At 45.9% G+C, this 24,943-nt stretch overlaps 1 protein-coding gene, 1 long non-coding RNA gene and 2 other non-coding genes across 12 annotated transcripts in view; 3 read left to right on the plus strand and 1 right to left on the minus strand.

The window, feature by feature from the left end:
* Positions 1-15,412, minus strand: part of LOC103876002 — a 181,535-nt gene extending 166,123 nt beyond the window's left edge. For 2 of the 3 annotated variants that reach the window (XR_002515809.2, XR_002515807.2), the window contains exon 1: positions 1,813-2,548. This is a non-coding gene — a long non-coding RNA (uncharacterized LOC103876002). Of the gene's footprint in view, positions 1-1,812; positions 2,549-15,266 lie in introns of those variants that run through there. The other variant, XR_002515808.2, reaches the window with a different exon arrangement.
* On the plus strand, positions 15,022-15,093 carry TRNAD-GUC. The gene has a single exon. It is a non-coding gene; the product is annotated as a tRNA-Asp (tRNA).
* A 75-nt stretch (positions 15,413-15,487) lies between the features above and the next one.
* TMPO (thymopoietin) overlaps positions 15,488-24,943 on the plus strand; it is a 42,042-nt gene continuing 32,586 nt past the window's right edge. For 4 of the 7 annotated variants that reach the window (XM_003906996.5, XM_009181477.4, XM_009181480.4 and 1 more), the window contains exon 1: positions 21,829-23,717. In XM_003906996.5, the coding sequence (XP_003907045.2) occupies positions 23,439-23,717 (279 nt within the window). In that variant the 5' untranslated portion in view covers positions 21,829-23,438. Of the gene's footprint in view, positions 15,900-21,828; positions 23,718-23,789; positions 24,089-24,943 lie in introns of those variants that run through there. The other 3 variants (XM_031650690.1, XM_003906997.5, XM_009181478.4) reach the window with 3 other exon arrangements.
* On the plus strand, positions 15,765-15,836 carry TRNAW-CCA. Its single transcript has one exon. It is a non-coding gene; the product is annotated as a tRNA-Trp (tRNA).

A 24,943-nucleotide genomic window follows, 5' to 3' on the forward strand; every position in this document is an offset into this window, starting at 1 on the left:
TTACACATTTTAGAGAAACATAATACATCTAAGATGTACATCAGTTCCCTGCAGGAAGGCGGGACAAGTCCACGTTGAGTGAGGGTGCATGGGGCACTTCCAGGTCATGGGTGGATTCAAAGATTTTCTGATTGGGAGTTAGTTGAAAGAGTTTGTCTAAAGACCTGAAATCTACAGAAGGGAGTGCCTGAGTTAAGATAAGGGGTTGTGAAAATCAAAGTTCTTGTTATGCAGATAAAGCTTCCAGGTAGCAGGCTTCAGAGAGAACAGATTGTAAATATTTCTCGGTCTCCCTCCACCACCCAGCTGGTGCAATCTCAGCTCACTGCAGCCTCAACCTCCCAGGCTCAAGCCATCATCGCACCTCTCAGCCTCTGGAGTAGCTGGGATTACAGGTGCGCACCACTACGTCCTGGTAATTTTTGTATTTTTAGTAGAGACAGGGTTTCACCATGTTGCCCAGGCTTATCTCGAACTCCTGGGCTCAAGCAAGCCACCTGCCTCGGCCTCCTGAAGTGCTGGGATAAAAGGGGTGGGCCACTGCACCAGGTCAGATTGTAAAACTTCTATTTTTTATTTTTATTTATTTATTTTATTATTTTTATTTATTTTTGAGATGAAGTTTCGCTCTTGTTGCCCAGGCTGGAGGGCAATGGTGTGATCTCGGCTCACTGCAACCTCCACCTCCCAGGTTCAAGCGATTCTCCTGCATCTGCCTCCCAAGTAGCTGGGATTACAGGTGCCCGCCCCTACGCCTGGCTAAATTTTGTATTTTTAGTAGAGATGGGGTTTCACCATGTTGGCCAGGCTGCTCTCAAACTCCTGACCTTCAGGTGGTCCACCCACTTTGGCCTCCCAAAGTGCTGGGATCACAGGTGTGAGCCACCATGCCCAGCCAAAAATTTTATTTTTTTACCTTTTTAAGGTGCAAGACTCTTAGTTAATTCTCTCCTGGTTAAGGAAAAATATCTGGAAAGGGAAGGGGATTCTCTACTGAAAGTAGATTTTCCCCACAAGAGACACCTTTGCAGGGCCATTTCAAAATGTGTCAAAAATATATATTTTTGCGGGGGGGGGGTTAAACTACTTCAATTTACTTAAGGGCCTGCTGTCTGTCATGTTCGTATCTTATTGCTACAAAAAGCCTGCTTTGTCAGACTTCAGGTTTAATGTTAATGCTGGTCAGATGTGCCTGAATCCCAACGGGACTCTCTCCCAAAGGGAGGAGAGTATAATGAGGCTTGTCTGACCACTGTTCCCATCATGACATGAACTAGTATTTCAGGTAACTTTGGAATGCCCTTGGACAAAGAGGCATCCATTCAACTGATTGGAGAACTTAGAATTTTATTTTTGATCAACATGGTAAAGCTTAAAGTTGCAGAAATCATTATCCTCAGTCAAGCTAAAGTCTAGGTATCCAGACCTCTCTTTCACCTAATTTATTTGCATTTAATCCAAAGTACTAGGCCAGGCACATTGGCTCACACCTGTAAATCCAGCCCTTTGGGAAGTGTGGAGGATCACCTGAGGTCAGGAATTCAAGGCTGCAGTGGGCTAAGGTTGCACCACTGCTCTCCTGCCTGGGTGACAGGACAAGACTCTGTCTCTAAAAGAAATTTTTTAAACAAATAACAAAGTACTGGTTTATGCTGTATTTATAAAACAACATACGTAGTACGATTTTCTTAGTTTTAGAACCCAGAAAGCTGTGCCAAATGCTTTGAGAATTGACATTTCCTATTAGGTTTTTTAAATACTTGCAGCCCAGATACTGCTTTTAATTTTTTAAAAACCAGTAACCATACTTACAGACTTTGATTAAGTTTCAAAGATTAAGCCTGCCGTGCTTGTCGGTGTGATTCCTTCCTCTAAGATTCCCGACATTCCCGTCCCCAGGCATCACTGTGTCGGGGGAGCGCTGTGTGAAAATGGCTGTGATCTTTGTGGGGTTTGTCCGGTTATACCTCATTGGGACACCAGAGGGCGCAAGGAAGGCCAGCACTTGTTTTTCTTTAAATCTCGAATCAAAGTCGGTGCAGAGAACAACAAAAGACCCGGAACACAGGGGCCTTGAGACAAAGGGACTCAGGGCAAAAGGCTGCACGCCCTGTTTTACTGAAATGGAATTTGCTTCTTCACTCTCCTCACCTCCTCACCACCTTAAGGAACTAGAAATAAACAACTTAAGCTGCAAAATAATGAAATCTTTGGCTAACAAGGAAAATCAATCTAGAATACATTACTCAACATGTAATAGGCTAAGAGGACTATCACAAATGTACATTTGAGCTATTTGCTTTGCCTAATATTAGTAACTTTAAAGAAAATTTTATTGTTTGCTTTTCTGCGTTCAATATATGCACATAGTAGAAAATTCAGAAAAGGTGGAAAAGCAAAAAGAACAGAGATCATCAACACACTGTTACCCAGATATAACTACTTCTAATATTTTCAGCTACTTCTTTCCAGATGTTTTCTTCTTTATTTTTGTATTTTTATTATTTTTTTCTTTGAGACGGGGTATCACTCTGTCCCCAGGCTGGAGTATAATGGCGCGATCTAGGCTCACTACAACCTCCACCTCCCGGGTTCAAGTGATTCTCCTGCCTCAGCCTCCCGAGTAGCTAGGATTATAGCCACCACACCCAGCTAATTTTTGTATTTTTAGTAGAGACGGGGTTTCACTATGTTGGCCAGGCTGGTCTCGAACCCCTGACCTCAAGTGGTCCTCCCGCCTCGGCCTCCCAAAGTGCTGGGATTACAGGCATGAGCCACCGCGCCCGGCCACCAGATGTTTCCAATACTTACAAATGCATAGAAAAAAAAATGGGATTCTGCGTGCTATTTTGTGCAGGTTCTCTTCTTATTTACTAGATCACTAACTTCATTTTATTGATAAATTCTGATAATAAAACTTTGCTAATCACATGAGTTAATCACAGGTAGGAGAATAAGAAATTTCAAAAGCACTACAGGCAGCTTTTTTCCAAAATAGCAGCAACTTGAATGCCAGACCTGAGTCATGCATTTGAAGCAGGAGTTTTTCTGTTGCTTTGTGTTTAGAAAGCAGGGAAAGACTAAAGAAAAGGCCTGGCACAGTGGTTCACACCTGTAATCCCAGCACTTTGGAAGTCTAGGGCGGATCACAAGGTCAGGAATTTGAGACCAGCCTGGTCAACATGGTGAAACCCTGTCTCTATTAAAAATACAAAATTAGCTAGGCGTGGTGGGCCGCACCTGTAGTCCCGGCTAATCAGGAGGCTCAGGCACGAGAATTGCTTGAACTTGGGAGGCACAGGTTGCAGTGAGCCGAGGTCACACCACTGCACTCCAGCCAGGGCAACAGAGCGAAATGGGTCTCAAAAAAAAAAAAAAAAAAAAAAACCAAAGAAAAGAAGTAGAAACTGTTTCACCCCACCCCAAATAGGCTGAATAATGTGTCCTTCCGGGTAGCCTGAGGACTGAATGCCAAAGGGCCAGGGGGTGTGGGTCACCAGGCCCCTTTGTTCCTCACACTGGGGTTAGTGCTTGCCTTAAGGCTAGACAGATCAGTAAAGCTATTAACCCGGATAGGTCAGCAGGTGGTCAGTAGGTCAGGAAAAAAGTCAGGAACAGGGAGGTCACTGATCTCCTGTTGGGTTGGGGCCAATGATGGCAGACAGGTTCCTCAAAGGACAGGAAGCTTAGGCCAGCCCAGGAACAGATAACCCTAAGGAAAGTGATGGCAAGATATGAGGCCCTGGAAACCTCTGAGGGACACCTAATCAATAAGCCCACAGATTCCTTAATTTACAGCAACAGATAAACGTGATGCTCTTGGCCACAAGAACTTAGTTAAATCACTGGAGCTGTCTGGCCTCAGTTTCCTTATCTGTATAACAACAGGATCAAGAAGATCGGTAAGGTTCCTGTCAGTTCCTCAAAGACTGTGATGTTTAATTCTCCCCAATCGTGCATTACAAATGAAAGGTTCCTGGCCCATGCCACGCCAGTTCCCTAAGCAGCAGCCCCTCCACCATACACTCTTTCCCACATTGCCACATTTCCCACATTGCCACAGGCTCTGAGCCTTTGTATGAATGTTTCTCTGATCACTAAGTGCTGGAAAACATTTCCCCCATTCTTTTTCTAAGTTCATCATAATTCTTTGGAGGCCCAGCTAAAAATAAGTCTTTCTTTGACTACTCCAGCCCTTCCCTCTCTGTAATCGGTAGTATTCTGCACATACTTTCATCACTTTCTACCTCTGTAGCCTTCATCTTCCAGTGCCTCAGTTTCCTCACTGTAAAAAGGAGAAAATTATTATAGCAAACTCATAGGATTTAAATAAGGATTAAATGGTATTAAATAAAATATATAGTAAATCATTGGTTTGAATTGAGTTCCTACACTGGCCCAACAGATAAACCAAAATAGTCACTCATGCTGGAGTTCCACACAACCAAGCTGAAAATAAGTTGCTTATCTGACCTTCCAAGAAATCAGGAGGGGGCGAAGCATGGTGGCTCACACCTGTAATTCCAGCACTTTGGGAGGCCAAGGCAGGTGCTGAGCTTGAGCTCAGGAGTTCAAGACCAACCTGGGCAACATGCCGAGCCCTCGCCCCCCAACACCACCACCATCCCTCTACAAAAAATACAAAATCTTAGTGGCACAACGGCACATGCCTGTGGTCCCAGCTACTCCAGAGGCTGAGGTGGGAATATCGGTTTAGGCAGGGATTGCAGTGAGCTATGATCATCCCAGCCTGGGTGACAGAGCAAGACCCTGTGTCTAAAAAAGGAGAGAAAAAAAAAAGAAAGAAAGAAATCAGGAGAGAGATATAATAGTCAAATCCCCAAGTAGGTCAGTTTTCACTGGAATGATAAGAAGTTCCCTCTGCTTTAACCTTTAAACAGAAAATAACTTTAAACACCAATCCACTTTGTGTTTTCCACTTCTGCTTGCTCAACCTTTTTTTGTCTATAAAGCCAACCTTGGCCGGTCAAGGTGGCTTATGCCTGTAATCTCTGCATTTTGGGAGGCAAAGGCAGGTGGATCACCTGAGGTCAGGAGTTTGAGACCAGCCTGGCCAACATGGTGAAACCCTGTCTCTACTAAAAGTACAAAAAATTAGTTGAGCGTGATGGCAGGCACCTGTAATCCCAGCTACTCGAGAGGCTCAGGCAGGAGAATCCCTTGAACCCAGGAGGTAGAAGTTGCAGTGGGCTGAGTTTGTGCCATTGCACTTGAGCCTGGGCGACGAGCAGACAGAACTCTGTCTCAAAAAAAAAAAAGCCAACCTCTTCTGTTCAACTCACTGAAATACTCATTCTATTTTATGGAATGAGATGTTGCCTGATTTTAGAATCACAAATGGAAGCCAGTTAAGATCTTTAAATCTGTTATAACTTTGTCTTTGGACAAAGGTTAATATTATATAAGGCACTTGAAGCCTAAGGCATAGCAGGCTCTCCATCAGCGTGAGCTATGCCTCCACCACAGCACTTACCAAATTGTATTGTTGTAACTATCAGTTAAAAGTCCACCTCCCTCAAGAAATTTGAGTTCCTTGAGGGCAAGAAGTGAGTCTTACTAATTTTTTGTGCCCAATGCCTATCTCCATGCTTGGCACAAAGGATAAATCAATAAAGATTTATTTTTTTAAAATAGGGAGGGAAAGGAAAGACTAAGTGTTGGTCGAGCTGAAGGGAGACAGACTTTTGCCTCTCAGTTTTTTGTTTTTTGTTTTTTGTTTTTTTTGAGACAGAGTCTCGCTCTGTCGCCCAGGCTGGAGTGCAGTGGCGTGATCTCGGCTCACCGCAACCTCCGCCTCCCAGGTCCCAGTTCAAGCAATTCTCCAGTAGCTGGGATTACAGGCATGTGCTACCAGGCCCAGATAACTTTTGTATTTTTAGTAGAAACAGGTTTCACCATGTTGGCCAAGCTGGTCTTGAACTCCTGACCTCAAGATCTGCCCGCCTCCTCTCGGTTTTAACTTTAAATTATTGTTTAAATAAATTAGAGGCTGGGCCCGGTGTCTCATGCCTGTAATCCCAGCACTTTGGGAGGCCAAGGCAGGCAGATTATTTGACGTCAAGAGTTTGAGACCAGCTGACCAACATGGTGAAACCCTGTCTCTAATAAAAATACAAACAACTTAGCTGCTCGTGGTGGTGCACACCTGTAATCCCAACTACTCAGGAGACTGAAGCAGAAGAATCACTTGAACCCCGGAGGTGGAGGATGCAGAGCCGATACGGCGCCACTGCACTCCAATCAGGGCAACAGAGTGAGACTCCGTCTCAAAAAATAATAAGTAAATAAATAAATAAATAAATAAGGCCGGGGAATAGTGACGTATGAGCATCTCCAATATCTCCCCCACCCCTCACTTTAATAATCTAAACATGTATCCATCTAAGTTGCCCTCCAGGCCCCAAAGTCATAAACATCCGCCTTTCAATTTGAACGTTTATGGACAGCAAGTTCCCGTAATTTCCCATGATGTATTAAACCCAAATTTCCAAAATTTGGGTAGTTTCCGGTTTTTGATTATTATAAATATAGCCATTATAAACATAACTGTGCAGGTTTCTTTGTGGACATAGGTCTTCATTTCTCTTGGGTCAATATCCACGAGTGGTGTTGCTGGGTCTTGGGATAAATGTATGTATGTATGTTTGTTTGTTTGGAGACAGTGTCTGGCTCTGTCACCTAGGCTAGAGCGCAATGGCTCGATCTCAGCTCACTGCAGTGTCTGCCTCTCGGGCTCTAGTTCTCCTACCTCAGCCTCTTGAGTAGCTCAGACCACAGGCACACGCCACCACAACTGGATAATTTTTGTATTTTTGTAAAGATGAAGGGGTCTTACCATGTTGCCCAGGCTGGTCTCAAACTCCTGGACTCAAGTGATCCTCCCACCTCAGCTTCCCAAAGTGCTGAGACTGCAGGTTCGAGTCACTTTGCCCAGCCTACATCTTAATTATGATCAAAATTCATAGACTAGTACCCTTAAAAAGAGTAAATTTTACCCTAATAAATTATAAATTATACCTCAATAAACCCTAAAAATAGTAAATAGGTAAGTGGAGAGAGAGAGATACATACATACATACATACATACATACATACATACATAGTAGATAGATGATAGATAGATAAGATAGATAGACAGATAGATAGAAAGAAATAAGAGGCCCCCCAAAAGTTCTCAACACAGCCTGGAAGACTCTGCATTGTCCTACTCCCATCAGCCTTTTCAGCCTCATCTCCCCATGATCCTGCCCACCCTCTCTGCTCCTCTCTAGTCACTTCTGCCTTCTTTCACACCCTCTACCCACCACATTTCCTCTGTTCCTACAACCTTAGCACATCCAGTTCCATCTACCTAAGAAGCTCTTTCTTTTGCTCTTTCCCATCATCTTAGTGACTGTCACAGTTGTAATTTTACTTTTTTTGGTTTGTTTGTGTGTTTTGGATACATAGTCTTGCTCTGTCGCCCAAGCTGGAATGCAGTGACATGATCTGCGCTCACTGCAACCTCCCCATCCCAGGTTCAAGCAATTCTCCTGCCTCAGCCTCCTGAGTAGCTGGGAGTACAGGGGCCTGCCTCCATGCCCAGCTAATTTTTTGTATTTTAGTAGAGACGGGGTTTCACCGTGTTGCCCAGGCTGGTCTCAAACTCCTGAGCGCAGGCAATCTGCCCGCCTCGGCCTCCCAAAGTGCAAGGATTACAGGCGTAAGCCACTGCACCCGGCCTGTAATTCTACTTTTTTTGTTTTTGTTATTCTTTTACTAGTGACATGCATCTCCTCCACTAAAATGAAAGCTCCTTGAGACTAGGGTCTTTGTTCATCACTGTATCTCCAGAACCTACTACTGTGTTTTACCTACCCAATGAGTGCTTAACCATTATATTCAACTGTGACTACTTTATGTCTCAACCTTAACACATCCAAAACTGAAATGTTGACCATCCAGCTGCTCCCACCAGGGTCATTACTCCACATGCAGGGCTGCCATAGTGCACAATTCCAAGGAGTGCCATCCACGACGCAGTCTATGGATGGCACCTTGCCTCTGTAAAGCGAACTAAATATGGCCAGAGAAGGACTCCGTACTTATATATTTGAGTCCTTGTGGACAACTGTAACCTAACTTAATGGGTAGACAAGATTGAAAACCTAATTTAGGAGTATGCAACTCTAACAATAGCTGAGTCTTGGCCAATCACAGCAGCCATACTTCAACCACTCATACACTGCTGAGTGTTCAAACTGTGTCCAAATAAGGCAAACGACAACCTGAAACCAATCCAACTGTTTCTGTACTTCGCTTCCGATTTCTGTACCTCACTTCCCTTTTTTTGCCTGTAAATTTGTTCTGACTACCAGGCATCCCTGGAGTCTCTCTGAATCTGCTGTGATTCTGGGAGCTGCCCGATTCGTGAATAGTTTATTGCTCAGATAAACTACTTTATATTTAGTTATTTATTTTTATTTATTTATTAAGATGTAGTCTTGCTCTGTCGCCCAGGCTGGAGTGCAGTGGCTTGATCTTGGTTGACTGCAACCTCCACCTCCCGGGTTCAAGTGATTCTCCCACCTCAGCCTCCCAAGTAGCTGGGATTACCAGCACATGGCACCATGCCCAGCTCATTTTTGCCTTTTTAGTAGAGACAGGGTTTCACCATGTTGGCCAGGCTGGTCTCAAACTCCTGACCTCAAGTGATCCTCCCACTTCGGCCTCCCGAAGTGCTGGAATTACAGGCATGAGCCACTGCGCCTGGCCAAACTCCTTTACATTGAATTCAGCTGAAGTTTTTCTTTTAACAACTTCTTCCCAGTTATGCCCTTCACATGACTGCCGATACGAATGGTGCCCTCTGGAGTTGTGCATTACTCTTCTCAACCTCAGTGATGGCAACTCCATCCTTCCAGTTGTTCAGGCCAAAAATTTTGGAGGCATCCTTGACTCCTCTTTTTAACTCATATCTCACATTTACTCTACCAATAAATTCTATTGACTCAACGTTCAAAATACATAGCACTTGGGGCCAGGCACAGTGGCTCAGGCCTGTAATCCTAGCACTTTGGGAGGCCAAGGTAGGAGGACCCCTTGAGCCCAGAAGTTCGAGACCACCCTGGGCAACATTATGAAACAGTCTCTACAAAAAATACAAAAATTAGTCGGGCGTGGTGGCATGTGCCTGTGGTCTCAGGTACTCAGGAAGCTGAGGTGGGAGGATCTCTTGAGCCCAGGAGGTTGAGGCTGCAGTGAGCCCTGATTATGCCACTACACTCCAGCTTGGGTGACAGAGTGAGATCCTGTCTCAAAAAAATAAACAAAATACATTGGCACCTCTCACCTTCTCCATTACTTTCACTGAAGCCTGAACCACCCACCAATATCTCCTATATGGATTATTGCAATAGACTTCATATTTCTTGCTTCTGCTCTTACCCTCCTACAATCTACTCTCAACCCAGTAGCCAAAGATCCTTTTTTTTCTTGAGACAGAGTCTCACTCTGTTGCCCAGGCTTAAGTGCAGTGGATCATAGCTCACTGCAGCCTCGAACTCCTGGGCTCAAGTGATCCTCCCATCTCAGCTCCCCAAGTAGCTGTGACTACAAGTGTGAGTCACAACACCCAGTTATTTTTTTTTTATTTTTAACAGAGACGGGGTCTTGCTATGTTGCCCAGCCAAAGACCCTTTAAAACATAAATCAGACCATATCACTACTCTGTTCAAAACCCTGCAGTTCGGCCGGGTGCGGTGGCTCAAGCCTGTAATCCCAGCACTTTGGGAGGCCAAGACGGGCGGATCATGAGGTCAGGAGATCGAGACCATCCTGGCTAACACGGTGAAACCCCGTCTCTACCAAAAAATACAAAAAACTAGCCGGGCGAGGTGGCGGGCGCCTGTAGTCCCAGCTACTCGGGAGGCCGAGGCAGGAGAATGGCGTAAACCCAGGAGGTGGAGCTTGCAGTGAGCTGAGATCCGGCCACTGCACTCCAGCCTGGGCGACAGAGCGAGACTCCGTCTCAAAAAAAAACAAACAAACAACAACAACAAAAAAAACCCTGCAGTTCTCACGAAGTTAGGGTGGAATGACACTTACCAGAGGCTGGGAAAGGGCAAGGTGAGGGAGCTGAAGACAGGTGAGTCAATGGGTATAAACATACAATCAGATAGAAAGAATATATTCTAGGCCAGGCACAGTGGCTCATGCCTACAATCTCAGTACTTCGGAAGGTGGAGGCGAGTGGATCACCTGAGGTCAGGAGTTTGAGACCAGTCTGGCCAACATGGTGAAACCCCATCTCTACTAAAAATACAAAACTTAGCCAAGCGTGGTGGTACATGCCTATAATCCCAGGTACTCGAGGGGGCTGAGGCAGAAAAATTGCTTGAATCCGGGAGGCGGAGGTTGCAGTGAGCCAAGATCAAGCCACTGCACTGCAGCCTGGGCAACAGAGCAAGACTCTGTCTCAAAAAAAAAAAAAAAAAAAAGAAAGAATAAGTTATAATGTTGAATAGCACAGTAGGGTGACTACAGTTAACAATAATTTATTGTATATTTCAAAATAGCTACAAGACGGGATTTGAAATACTCCCAGCACAAAGAAATAATAAATGTTGGAGGTGATGGGTATGCTGAATATCCTGATTTAATCATTACACATTATATGCATGTAGTGAAATATCACATGCACTTCATAAATATGTATAATTATTATGTATCAATTTTTTTTAATGTTAAAAAAATCCAACAACCCTGAAGTGAGTCCCCATTTCCGTAATAATAAAAGCCAAAGTCTTTCCAATGACCTCTAAGGCCCTCAGGCCTCCCAGACAGCTGCATGACTACATCTCTTACTTCCTTCAACTATGTTCAAATTATACCTTTGGCCAGGCGCAGTGGCTCATGCCTGTAATCCCAGCACTTTTGAGAGGCCAAGGCGGGTAGATTACCTGAGGCCAGGAGTTTGATACTAGCCTGGCCAACATGGTGAAACCCCATCTCTACCAGAAATTAGCCGGGTGTGGTGGCACAGCTACTCAGGAGGCTGTGGCACAAGATCACTTGAACCCGGGAGGCCAAGGTTGCCGGGAGGCCAAGGTTGCCGTGAGCCAAGTTCTCACCACTGCACTCCAGCCTGGGTGACAGAGCAAAATTCCCTCTCATGAGGCTTACCTTGACCTATTTAACTTGCTACTCTCCAACCGCCCTTACTCTGCTATTTTTATTTCTGCTCTTATAACTGTCTAACATACCTATGTATGATGTATGTATCCATTTATTGTGTTAATTGTTTATTATCTGTATTTCTTCTGTAGGATAAAAGATCTAGAAGAACAAGATGTATTTATGAAAACCTCCCCATGCATCTAAAACAATGTCTGGCACATTGCAGGTTCAATAAGTTAGTGAATAACTACAGTGTCTGCCAACTAATTAAAGATCAGCAGGGGCCGGGCGCGGTGGCTCAAGCCTGTAATCCCAGCACTTTGGGAGGCTGAGACGGGCGGATCACGAGGTCAGGAGATCGAGACCATCCTAGCTAACACGGTGAAACCCCGTCTCTACTAAAAAATACAAAAAAACTAGCCGGGCGAGGGGGTGGGCTTCTGTAGTCCCAGCCACCGGGAGGCTAAGGCAGGAGAATGGCGAACTGGAGGCGGAGCTTGCAGTGAGCTGAGATCCCGCCACTGCACTCCAGCCTGGGCGACACAGCGAGACTCCGTCTCAAAAAAAAAAAAAAAAAAAAAAGATTAGCAAATATTAATATAGGAACAAGGGTGACACATATGTTGATACTAGTTATAAAGTTTTTCTCTCCATAGCATGTACTTATTTGTTAAAATACATGTATACGGAACTGTGCAGCAGGGTGAAAATTGCAGATTTTGCAGTCAGAGCTTGGGTGATTCCTGGCCTTTCACCACCTCCTATCCGTGTGATCTTGCAGAAGATTCCCAAATAGGAATAAAAACACTTGTCCCATTGACCTAACAGGCTGTTGAGAAAATAAAATGAATGTGAATCATTTAGCAAGGGGAGATACACAGCATAGTTCTTTAGGAAGAGCAGGATATGAAACTTTCAGTAACACTCATTGCCTTCATGCCATTTATTCCCAAAGAGAGTTCCATGCCCTCTGTACTGCCAGTCAGATTTTAACCTTTATTTTTGCCCAGTGCTGACAGGGAGGAATCTCTGAGCTCCCTCACCCTGTTCAGGTTAATTGCTCTCTCTTTTCCTTTCCATTTTCGGAAGATGGACAGCAGGTGCTGCGTTCCCTGCTCCCTGATCTCGCTGACTCAGGCTGCCTCTTACTTTCACCAGGGATGAAAAAGGAGCACTAACAACACGTGTGTGAGCACTAGCAGAGCTTTACCACAGCTTCGGTGGACAGGATGTCTCTTCTAAAGGAGGAGATGAAGCTGCTTCTCCCAAGAATGCAGAACACAGGGCAAACAGTTGATTCAGGAGAACTGGGTTCACTGCCCCATAGCTCTACCCACTGAGAGACTTGGGGAAGTCCCTTCGATTTTACCAGGAAAAGGATGTCATCATCGCTATCACAGTGCCCTTTGGCCGTGGCAAAAGTTTTTGGAGGGTCAAAGTGGAAGGAGGCCCCGGCACACTGAGAGTTTGTTTTGAGGCTTTTGGTGTAGTTAACAGTGAAACAGGGGCCAGGCCCAGTGGCTCACGCCTGTAATCCCAGCACTTTGGGAGGCCAACGCGGGTGAATCACCTGAGGTCAGGAGTTCTAGACCAGCCTGACCAACATGGTGAAACCCCATCTCTGCCAGAAATACAAAATTAGCTAGGTGTGGTGGCGCATGCCTGTAATCGAGCTACTTGGGAGACTGAGGCAGGAGAATCGCTTGAACCCAGGAGGCGGAAGTTGCAGTGAGCCAAGATTGTGCCATTGCACTCCAACCTGGGCAAGAGAGCAAAACTGTGTCTCAAAAAAAAAAAAAAAAAAGAGAGAGAGAGTGAAAAAGGGTTGAGAGCGGCCGCTCGAGGCCGAGGCGGGTGGATCACTTGAGGTCAGGAGTTTGAGACCAGCCTGACCAACATGGTGAAACCCCCGTCTCTACTGAAAATACAAAAGGGAGTGGTGGCGTGCGCCTGTAGTTCCACCTACTCGGGAGGCTGAGGCAGGAGAATCACTGGAACCCAGAAGGTGGAGGTTGCAGTGAGCCGAGATCGTGCCACTGCACTCCTGCCTGGGCGACAGAGCAAGACTCTGTCTCAAACAATAATAATAATAATAATAATAATGGCAAAAAAGAAAGCCAAAACATGCCTCAGAAAGTGCCATTTGTTTAATATCTGCATTAAAAACGTATCCCTTCCATCAGATGAAAAATACCTTATAATTTATTATTGATAATACATTAATTCATAGCATACTAGAAACAAGGGATTCCTTAAAACACATATGTAAGTTTGTTGTTGTTGTTGTTATTTTTATTTTATTATCTTTAAGGTTAATTTGTTGGGTAGGGGTCAGTGAGTACTGATCCGTTGGGTTGGAGACAAGACACATAAGTTTAAGTTCTATAATGAAACGCTTTCAATCATGTCAGTTTATCTGTGCCTATAAACACACTCCTTTAGAGAATAGTCAAGTTTACGGCCGGGCGTGGTGCCTCACGCCTGTAATCCCAGCACTTTAGGAGGCCGAGGTGCGTGGATCACCTGAGGTCTGGAGTTCGAGACCAGCTTGACCAACATGGTGAATTCCCATCTCTACTAGATACACAAATTAGCCTGGCGTGTTGGCGGGCGCCTGTAATCCCAGCTACTCGGGAGGCTGAGACAGGAGAATCCCTTGAACCCGGGGGGCGGAGGTTGCAGTGAGCCAAGATCGCGCCACTGCACTCCAGCCTGGGCGACAGAGCGAGACTCTGTCTCAAAAAAAAAAAAAAAAAAAGTTTACATATAAGGCTCTCCCAGTATCCCTGGGAAGAGGGTGGATCCTGTCTATGAACGGGTTTAGATTAGTGCACTTTCCTAACCCTGTGTTTAATCAGTGGCACATCCTGGTTTTGAATTATTTAAACGTATTATTACTTAGCCATTTACATACTTATGTTGGTCACTTCCAGGTAAACTGTAGCCGCCTACAGAGACCGAAACAGAAGTCGGCTGATAACATTTTGATAAAATTTCATTTGACCGCAGCTGGTCATTTCATTGAGCGCTTTTGTATTACAAAAGTGTGTGAATTGGCCGGGCGTGGTAATTCACGCCTGTAAATCCCAGCACTTTAGGAGGCCGAGGCGGGTGGATCACTAGAGGTCAGGAGTTCGAGACCAGCCTGGCCAACACGGTGAAACCCCGTCTCTAGTAAAATACAAAAATTAGCCAGGCATGATGGTGCGTGCCTGTAATCCCAACTACTTGAGAGGTTGAGGCAGGAGAATGACTTGAGCCTTGGAGGTGCAGGTTGTAGTAAGGCGAGATCGCACCACTGCACTCCAGCCTGGTCGACAGAGCAAGACTCCCTCTTTAAAAAAAAAAAAAAAAAAAAAAAAAAAAGGCTTACGAATTGTTTGAAGAGACAGGAGACCGCGGTGACCCTAAGTGTTCCAGACATCTGGCAGCCATATGCTATCCTTGAACTTGAACTTCAGAGTGAAAGTATAAATTTGTAAGGGGAAGGCTCTGCCGCAAGTCACATACCACTGGTCAATTTAAAAAAAACAAAAACAAAAAACAAAAAACCTCAGGCCAGCAACCTAAATCATTTAGAAAGCGTCAAGAGCCTGGGAAAAACCATTTTCACACACTTCTCCAGCACTAACATGGCAAGCGCGTTTGCTTCACATATTCCAAACCTTTTATTCTTCCCACCAACATCAAGAGTACAAGGCGCCCTGGGAGGACAATAAGCCTAGCAACGGCTCCAAGAGACCAGACCTTCCTACTTTCCGGGGGCAGGCGACAGGTGACGGAGCGCTAGAAGGGTCTTACCGCTCCTTGAAGATATGTCCGACAAAATTTTCGCGCAACCACTCCTCGTTAGTATAGTGGTTAGTATCCCCGCCTGTCACGCGGGAGACCGGGGTTCAATTCCCCGACGGGGAGGTATGACTTTTTGTCGACCGTTATTATTTTCTGTATCGTTCAATGACAGAACACTCCTGTTAATGTGCTAAACCAGTTCCCTTAAGTGCACGACCATGTCTTTTCAAAATGGTGACTTTTAAGCTTAATGCCCACCATGAAATGAAAGCCTCCCCTGAGACAAAATGCCTTACATTGTTTGCAGGAAGAGAGGAAAGGGAAAAAGAAAACGCTCTGAAAGCCTCCGCCCTTGCCTCCAGCCGCCATCTTGCGAAGATCTGCGCCGGCGTACTGGCGCCTCTCCAGATTACAACTCGAGGTCGCGAACTCAGCGCGAGGAACCTGTTGGGGGAGGGGAGAGAAGGAGGAGTCTCGCGCCTAACGGGGCGGGGGCGGGGGCGGGGCGGGTAAGAACGGAAATCATTTGGTAAAGAAGAGGAAGGGCCAATTTCCTTTGATCCTGGAGACCCGACTAAACGGGAATCCCCGTTCTCCCGTCTCCGCTGGTTACGTCCCAGCCTTGGTTAGAGGACTAGCAGTCAGGAAAGTTTGGACGCTGAAGGAATCGGGCTCCTGATTCCACAGATACTGGGTAGAGGGGCAGAGAGTAAATGGAAGAGAAAGACGGGTATTCTTGGAAGGAAAGCCATTTATCGGTGTCCTAAGAAACTGCGTGAGCCACAGCCCAGCAGGACCTCGTGGCGCAACGGTAGCGCGTCTGACTCCAGATCAGAAGGCTGCGTGTTCGAATCACGTCGGGGTCAAGTGGTGTTTTTGGTTTTTTTTCCCATTTCTCTTACGTATTTTAAACTACCGACTCCTAGAAGGTGAGGTGTATTCCCGCCGCCAGTTTTCTTGAATGTTAGAATTTTGTCCTCTTTCAGGTGTTATGGTACTAATCCTTGGTTTGCAGGAAGATACGATTTACTCTATATTGAAGAGCCTCAAGGCTGATGTTTTTATCATTTGGCCTTTTAAAGTGAGGTTTTTTTTTTGTCACTTAACATGCATAATGTGTAAAGAGGTGGACTATTACTGCTGTGCATTAGTGGGTGTTATCAGTCCACTAGTCTATCACAGGAAGTGTACAATATACTGTACAAGCTGTTTTTTCCAAAGTTTTAGGCTGTTTGCCTTTCGAGAGTACAATAGTGTACAATTTCTAATTTTGAATGTTATACTAATCAAATGTCTTAGCCCTTACCGTGTGCCAACACTGTGAACAACCTCACAATGTGTGACTGTTATCCCACTTTTACAAATGTGGCTGTGGCTCACAGGGTTAGTGACCTGCTAAGGGTCACCCAAGATTCTGAACCAGGTGAACAACTCTGGATCCCTCTTTATAAATACTTTATAATAAAGGTAGAAACAAGCAGTTGAAAGAATGTGTGACGGCTGGGCTTGGTGGCTCACGCCTGTGATACCAGCACTTTGGAAGGCCAAAGTGGGTGGATCACGAGGTCTGGAGTTCAAGACCAGCCTGGCCAACATGGTGAAACCCCATTTCTACTGAAAATACAAAAATTAGCCAGGCATGCTGGCAGGTGCCTGTAATCCCAACTACTCAGGAGGCTGAAGCAGGAGAATTGCTTGAACCCAGGAGGCAGAGGTTGCAGTGAGCCAAGATGGCGCCACTGCACTCTGGCTTGGGTAACACAGTGAGACTCCATCTAAAAAAAAAAAGACATGATTAAGTAAAAATGAAGCCATTAGGGTGGGTCCTAATCCAGTCTGACTGGTGTCATACTTATGAGAGGAAATTTGGACACACAGACACCAAGGATGTGTGCACACAGGGGAAAGGCCATGTGAGGACACAGCAAGAGAGAAGCCATCTACAAGCCAAGGTCTAGGAAGAAGCCAACCCTGCTGGCCTCTTGATCTTAGACTGCTGGCCTCAAGATCTCTAAGAAAATAAATATCTGTTTACTTTTATTATGGTAGCCCTTGACAGCTTCTGTCAAGAACTACTAGTTCTGCAAAATGGCTGGAGAGGTAAATAGGAATCAGCATACAGGACCAGTGTGCCATTCCAACTAATTTAGATTTTATTCCGAGGGCAATGCAGAACTATAATTAATGACTGAGACAATCCAACCAGCTTCACAAAGACTAAAAAATGGCCAAGAACTGTTCCTGGACCAGCATTCTGGGAATAAGTTAGAAATGCACATTTTCAGGCCTTACCTCAGACCTGCAGACTCAGAAAATTGGGTGTGGGGCACAGCAACAAACCTTCCAGGCCATTTTGATGCAAGCCAAAGTTTGAAGACCTCTGGCCTATAAAGCAAGGCAAGACTAGAGGTCCTACTTACCCCACAGGTTAAAAGGATCAAATAAGATAAAATACATCAAAATGTTTTCGAAGCTGTTATACATGTCATTATTAATACTGTTATGGCTCTATAACTGTCACTTCCCAGGTCCCAGAGTCTTTCCCAAGGCTGGGCATCTGTAGTTTTTTAGAATGCTCCATCTGATGACTTTCTATAACTTTGAAAAGACTGCAAATCCAACACTTTTTAACTTAATTTTCTACACTCATGATATAGGGATGATATACGGAAAGAGTTTTATAGTAAAGGTAGAAACAAAGAGCTATCAAGAGCTATGAAGTGTCAGGATTTAAACTGAAACATGGACCTGTCTAGAAAAGACAGCTTTGTGGATTTGTTCTATTTCACTAAGAAATGTCTATTTATTCTATTTATTCTTCTTCCAAGAGGACTTCTTTATTCTTCCAAGAGGACTTATCCACTACTACAGAATGCTCTGCTCATTTATTTCACCTGTTTAATAGCCTAGCTTTTTTTTTTTCCTGAGATTATTTTAGTTACTTAAGTCCTGTGAAAGAAAAATAAATCTCGGTATTACCAGGGTCCCAATCCAGACCACAAGAGAGGGTTCTTGAACCTCACACAAGAAAGAATTCAAGGCGAGTCCATAAAATGAAAGCAAGTTTATTACGTAAAGGAATAAAGAATGGCTACTCCATAGGCAGAGCAGCCCAGAGGGCTGCTGATTGCCCATTTTTGTGGTTATTTCTTTATTATATGCTAAACAAGGGGTGGATTATTCATGCCTCCCCTTTTTAGACCATATAGTGTAACCTCCTAACATTGCCATGGCATTTGTAAACTGTCATGGTGCTGGTGGGAGTGTAGCAGTGAGGACAACCAGAGGTCACTCTCATTGCCATCTTGGTTTTGGCAGGCTACTGCAACCTGTTTTACCAGCAAGGTCTTTATGATCTGTGTCTTTTTTTTTTTTTTTTTTTTTTTTTTTTTGAGACAGTCTCACTCTCGCCCAGGCTGGAGTGCAGTGGTGCAATCTCGGCTCACTGCAACCTCCACCTCCCGGGTTCAAGCAATTCTCCTGCCTCAGCCTCCCAAGTAGCTGGGACTACAGGAACGCGCCACCATGCCCGGCTAATTTTTGTATTTTTGGTAGAGACGGGTTCATCATGTTGGTCAGGCTGGTCTTGAACTCCTGAACTCATGATCTGCCTGCCTCGGCCCCCCCAAAGTGCTGGGATTACAGGCGTAAGCCACCGTGCCCAGCCTATGACCTGTATCTTGTGCTGACCTCCTATCTCATCTTGTGGCTTAGGATGCCTTAACTGTCTGGGAATGCAGCCCAGTAGGTCTCAGCCTCATTTTACCCACCCTCTTTTTTTTTTTTTTTTTTTTTTTGAGATGGAGTTTTGCTGTTGTTGCCCTGGCTGGAGTGCAATGGCATAATCTTGGCTCACTGCAACCTCCACCTCCCAGGTTCAAGTGATTCTCCTGCCTCAGCCTCCTGTGTAGCTGGGATTATAGGCATGCACCACCACGCCCGGGTAATTTTGTATTTTTAGTAGAGACAGAGTTTCCCCATGTTGGTCAGGCTGGTCTCAAACTCCCGACCTCAGGTGATCCGCCCGTCTCAGCCTCCCAAAGTATTGGGATTACAGGCGTGAGCCACTGGGCCCAGCTCCAGATGATTTTTTTTTTTTTTTTTAAGTTATAGGAAAGATTTCTGATTACAAAAAAAAAAAAAAAAATTGCATCAGGCCAGACGCAGTGGCTTATGCCTGTAATCCCAGCAATTTGGGAGGCCGAGGCAGGCGGATTGCCTGAGGTCAGGAGTTCGAGACCAACCTGGTCAACATAGTGAAACTCTGTCTCTACTAAATTACAAAAAATTAGCTGAGCATGGCAGCAGGCGCCTGTAATCCCAGCTACTCACGAGGCTAAAGCAGAAGAATTGCTTGAATTGGGAGGCAGAGGTTACAGTGAGCTGAGATTGTGCCACTGCACTCCAGGCTGAGCAACAGAGGGAGACTCTGTCTCCGCCTCTCCCTAAAAATTGCATCCTCCGTGCACAGTGGCTCACACCTGTAATCCCAGAATTTTGGGAGGCTGAGGCAGGTGTATCACCTGAGGTCAGGAGTTCGAGACCAGCCTGGTCAACATGGTGAAACCCAGCCTCTAAAATACAAAAAAATTAGCTGGGGGGTTAGTAGGCTTCTGTAATTCCAGCTACTCAGGAGGCTGGGGCAGGGAGAAACGCTTGAACCCAGGAGGCAGAGGTTGCAGTGATCCAAGACTATGCCACTGTACTCCAGCCTAGTCTCTGTTGGACATTCTGACCAGTCAGAATATTAAGATTTCTCAAAACTCTCATTTCCCTGTGAAATTTTCTGAATTAAAACGACTTGGTATTTTATTTATTCAGAGACAGGGTCTCACTGTGTTGCCCAGGCTGGAGTGCAGTGATGGGATTATGGCTCACTGCAGCCTCAACCTCCCAGGCTCAAGTGATCCTCCCACCTCAGCCTCCCTAGTAGCTAGAACTACAGGTGGGCACCATGCTGGCTAAATTTTGTGTTTCTTTTGTAGAGATGGGGTTTTACTGTGTTGCCTAGGCTGGTCTTAAACTCCTAGGCTCAAGGGATCTGCCTGCCTCAGCTTCCCAAAGTGCTGGGATTACAGGCGTGAGCCACCGTGCTTAGCCTTTGTGTTTTTTGTGTTACATTGATCAAACACTTTAAAAATTATCTTTTATGTTGAAACAAGTATTAAGGAGGTGATGGAAAGAGTCAATTCCTTGAGGAGGGCAAAAGCCAGAGTACAAGTGGTAGAATTTGCTTCTGACAGGACACATCTTTCACTGAAAAAAAAATGCAAGAGAAAATGAATGCAGATTGGAAAGTCTGACGTTGAAGCATTCCCCACAGGTGGTTTTTATTTTCTGAAGTTGAGGCAAGGTCACCAGCTAAAAATGAGAGGTGGGGAAAAAGGATGTGAAATTTGAGGAGATGTGAACACATGAATGGTTAATCCAGAGACTGGAATAGCATTGCCAGCCAGTGTTGAGTGCTCCTGAGAGGACTGAGGTCATGAATTAAAACCAGTTAGCTTGTTATATGACTGACTGACTTTTCTCCAGCAGCTTTTGCTGTTTGGATTCAAGAAATGAGAAAGTTCAGCTGGAGCATGGTTTAGTCCAAGCAAGGCTGAGATTCTTTCAAGCAAAAAAGGAGACATTGAGATCAGAGTTGAAAATGTTTGTAAAAGAGGATGAAAAGGACTGATCAGGGAATTTAAGTCAGGTGACTTGCAAAATGATTATATGATCGCAGAAGAGTTGAGTTTTTTTTTTTTTTTTTTTTTTTTTTTTTTTTTTTTTTTTGACGGGGTCTCGCTCTGTTACCCCGGCTGGAGTGCAGTGGCCGGATCTCAGCTCACTGCAAGCTCCGCCTCCCGGGTTCACGCCATTCTCCTGCCTCAGCCTCCCGAGTAGCTGGGACTACAGGCGCCCGCCACCTCGCCCGGCTAGTTTTTTGTATTTTTTAGTAGAGACGGGGTTTCACTGTGTTAGCCAGGATGGTCTCGATCTCCTGACCTCGTGATCCGCCCGTCTCGGCCTCCCAAAGTGCTGGGATTACAGGCTTGAGCCACCGCGCCCGGCCTGAGTTGAGTTTTTTTAAGTGTTGGGGTTAATAGAGTGGAGGTCTTAATTAGGTAATTGAGAGTACAATAAATTAGCTGGGAAAAAAGGGCTAGTGATTGACAATTGGGAAGCTTGAAACTGAGATTTCAACTGATGACAAGGTTCAGAATCTGAGTGACACCGAAGTGGTTAAGACGCAACAGAGGAACAAATTCTTGGAGATGAAGAGGTCAGAGGTCTAAGAGGCCAAGTGTTGGTGTTGCATGGGTCACCTACAAGGATGTTGAATTCAGATAGAATGTAGACAAGACGGATGGTGAGGAAAACCTACGGCAAGCAGCTCTATAATTTCTGGGAAGTGGCCAGGAGGCTCGTGGATGATGGCAGTAAGGAGAGTAGAAGGTGATTTGGCCAGAAGATATGAACTTCAAGTATTTTTGAAGGAGAAAAGAGCAGAAATAGTTTGGAAGTAGCAATCAGGACCAAAGAGACCACCCAATCTCAATAGCCTAACCTCTTAGTGTTAGGGTATGCTGAATCTGTTAAGTGTAATCTCAATTTTGGAGCTCTACAGCAGTAAATCCGCAAGTATAACCACCTGTAGCTAATGTCCAGGGATAAGAAAAAGATAATGAAAATGTTTTTGCCCAGGAAACATTAATTGCGGGCATCTAGAATGCAGTTCTTGCATTATACGTACTGGGTTACCAGTCATTGCAAAATCATGGTCCTTTGCCTCTCAGCTCAGTTCCCCTTCTGAAGATAAAAACATTTGCCTATGTGTCCAGGGAAGCCGTAGGGGCAAAAAACCAAGCAACTTTTACAAGGGATCATAAAAATCTACCTAACAACTTGCTAATTAAAACCTCATTTTTAATTTGCATTATTGAGCTTAATACCATTGCTTATATATGGATACTGAGATTTTTATAAACTAGTTACCTCTAGAAAATATCACTAAAAGAAATATCTCCTCAATTTGAACAAAAGTAAGTCGCTTAAATCATAGGAAACATTTTTAGTGAAAGCGTTTGTTTTAAATATATTCTAACCTAACAGTGTAGAAAGCAGGCAAACAAAAAAAAATGTAATCAGTTTCTAAAATATAGTTTGGAGCTCAGATTCTGGGGAAATTATTAACACATTCTTGATCCAAGGTCTCCTTTCCTTTCTAGAATCTTTAATCATACATATTCATCAGAAATACAAATATTTGTCATCAGTGATACTAATTTTCAGGCAAACATTTTAATTGCAGTCAGTACCAGGTTTTAATTTGGATCAGTAATACGGGTTTGATTAGGGTTCTAGGCCTAATTATAGGTCACTAGGCTTCCTTTAGGATTATGCAACATCTGCTATTTTAAATTGACCATTGAGGGGGTTCCCAAGGGTTCGGCTTCGTTTTGTTATCAAACGTTAGTGGGATCCAAAGCCAGGATGGGTTTCAACAAAAATGCAAGCGCGAATTTGTCTTGAGTCTCAACGCACTGTTCATATTAAACAATTTAGACATGCCCCAACTACGAGACTAAGAAGTGAACGGTATAGTACACTTTTGTCACAAATTCAAGGGTAAAGTGCCCGATGGTAGAGGTCTGGCTTCTCCCGGGTTTCTGGAACAAAAGAAGTGTTCGCGAGTAGACAGAGGGGTAACTCCCTGCCCTCCCCCTCCCAAAGTAAATCAAATCAAGGAATATGAGTGCCTGCAGACAAGTCTCGCTTCTTTTCTTCCCCTTCATGGCTAGCGTTTGGGGAAGGCAAGGCTGCGGCTACTCTTCAGTGCTTCAGTGTCCCGGGAGGAAGAAAGGCCCAGACAAGGGTCCTCACAGCCGGCGTGGAATTCGGCCGGTTCGTAGGCGATCGACCCCAGAGACGAAAGCTGCTTCTCAAGCTGGGGGAGGGAGAGGAAACGGCGCACAAAAGCAGTACGACCTGTCCCTTATCGGCGTCTAAGGGGAAGGGTGGAGAAAATGAAAACAGAAGCGGGCCGGGCGCCTCGGCTCCCGCCCCAGCGCCTTTTAAACTGCGTTTCTACCTCCTCTCGCTCAGCGCGGCGGCTAATGGAACCCGCGCGAGCCGTCCCGCCAATCACCGCCGCGCTTCCTCCCGTCGCCCGCCAATGGCGCCGCGCGTTCTTGGGGCGTGGGCGAAGCAGGCTGCTCGCCTCCTGCCTGTAGTGTGTGGGCTGGGGTTGGTGCGGGCTTCCAGCTTGGCTGCACTTCGTCCGTAGTTCGGCTCTGGGGTCTTTTGTGTCCGGGTCTGGCTTGGCTTTGTGTCCGCGAGTTTTTGCTCCGCTCCGCAGCGCTCCTACTGGGCAGGAGCCGTGAGGCTCGGAGGCGGCAGCGCGGCCCCCGGCCAGGAGCGAGCGCGCCGGCGTGAGCGGCGGCGGCGAAGGCTGCGGGGAGGGGGCTTCGCAGATCCCCGAGATGCCGGAGTTCCTAGAAGACCCCTCGGTCCTGACGAAAGACAAGTTGAAGAGTGAGTTGGTTGCCAACAATGTGACGCTGCCGGCTGGGGAGCAGCGCAAAGACGTGTACGTCCAGCTCTACCTGCAGCACCTCACGGCGCGCAACCGGCCGCCGCTCGTCGCCGGCGCCAACAGCAAGGGGCCCCCGGACTTCTCCAGTGACGAGGAACGCGAGCCCACCCCGATTCTCGGCTCTGTGGCCGCCGCCGCGGGCCGGAGCCGAGCAGCCGTCGGCAGGGTAAGGACGCGGGGCCGGGGCCACAAAGGCGGGCGTTTGGCGGTTGCCGCGCGCGCTCGCCGCCGTTTGCAGCCCCTCCCTCCCGGGCGCCCCCTTGGGCCTCCCAGGTGCGGGGCTGTCCCTGCGCCCCCTCGCGTTGCCCCTTCCCCGCGGGGCTGCAGGCGCTGGAGCGGAGAGGCCAGAAGTTGGGGCACCGGGATTCGCGTTCTTTGACGTGTGTGTCTGGGAGGTGTGGAGTTGCGTTGGTGGCGGTTGTTTTGCACGCGGGCGACGCGGCTTCCCTGGACCACCAGCTGCCGGCAGCGGGCGTTTAGATGGGGACTTCCGTGACCTTTCGAAAGCTCTGGAGGGGTGGCCCCAAAATGCTATAGGTTAAGTTCGAGCGTTTTCCCGCTTTATTAACTGAAATGACTTGCAGCAGAGTCTCACAGCGCTCCCTGGAGGGCAACTGATGACACACTAATTTCTAACCAAAATTTGAATTAAGGAAATTCCCGCCTTTTTATACTTTTGCGTATGGAGGGCTTTTTGAACCGTTTATGTTTTCTAGTTTGTCTTAATTTTTCCCACCAACAGGACATCTTTTGGCGGGACGGCTTCACGCAGAATTGAAAGGAACAGTTTAAACTACATTTTAAAGCGCCTATTATAATTTTTAAATATTTATTTATTTTTGAGATGGAGTTTCGCTCCTGTTACCCAGGCTGGCGTGCAATGGCGTGATGTCGGCTCACTGCCACTTCCGCCTCCCGGGTTCAAGCGATTCTCCTGCCTCAGCCTCCCGAGTAGCTGGGATTACCGGCATGCGCCGCCACGCCCGGGTAATTTTTGTATTTTAGTAGAAACGGGGTTTCTCCATGTTGGTTAGGCCGGTCTCGAACTCCTGACCTCAGGTGGTCCACTCACCTCGCCCTCCCAAGTTCTGGGATAACAGGCGTGAGCCACCGGACCCGGCCCTATAAACAAATATTTGAAAATTACTCACAGTTTGGGTTGCGTTTTTCTCCCTTACTGGTAAATTTTGCTTGAGGAAAGGAAAGACTTACGATTCAGGAAAAATTTATTGCATGACATTCTGGTGCAACAGAATTGCAATTTGGAATGTCTGATCCTGGTTAAATCTCAAATCGGCTCCAGCAAAGCATGTTTTGTTTGAGAATAGTTTGCTTTTTTTCCTGTGGATTTTAATATGCTTTTTGTGTGTTTGCTTATGCCTGCCGAGTTAC

This window comes from Papio anubis, chromosome 9, assembly GCF_008728515.1.
Source record: "Papio anubis isolate 15944 chromosome 9, Panubis1.0, whole genome shotgun sequence".
Taxonomy (NCBI): Eukaryota; Metazoa; Chordata; class Mammalia; order Primates; family Cercopithecidae; genus Papio; species Papio anubis.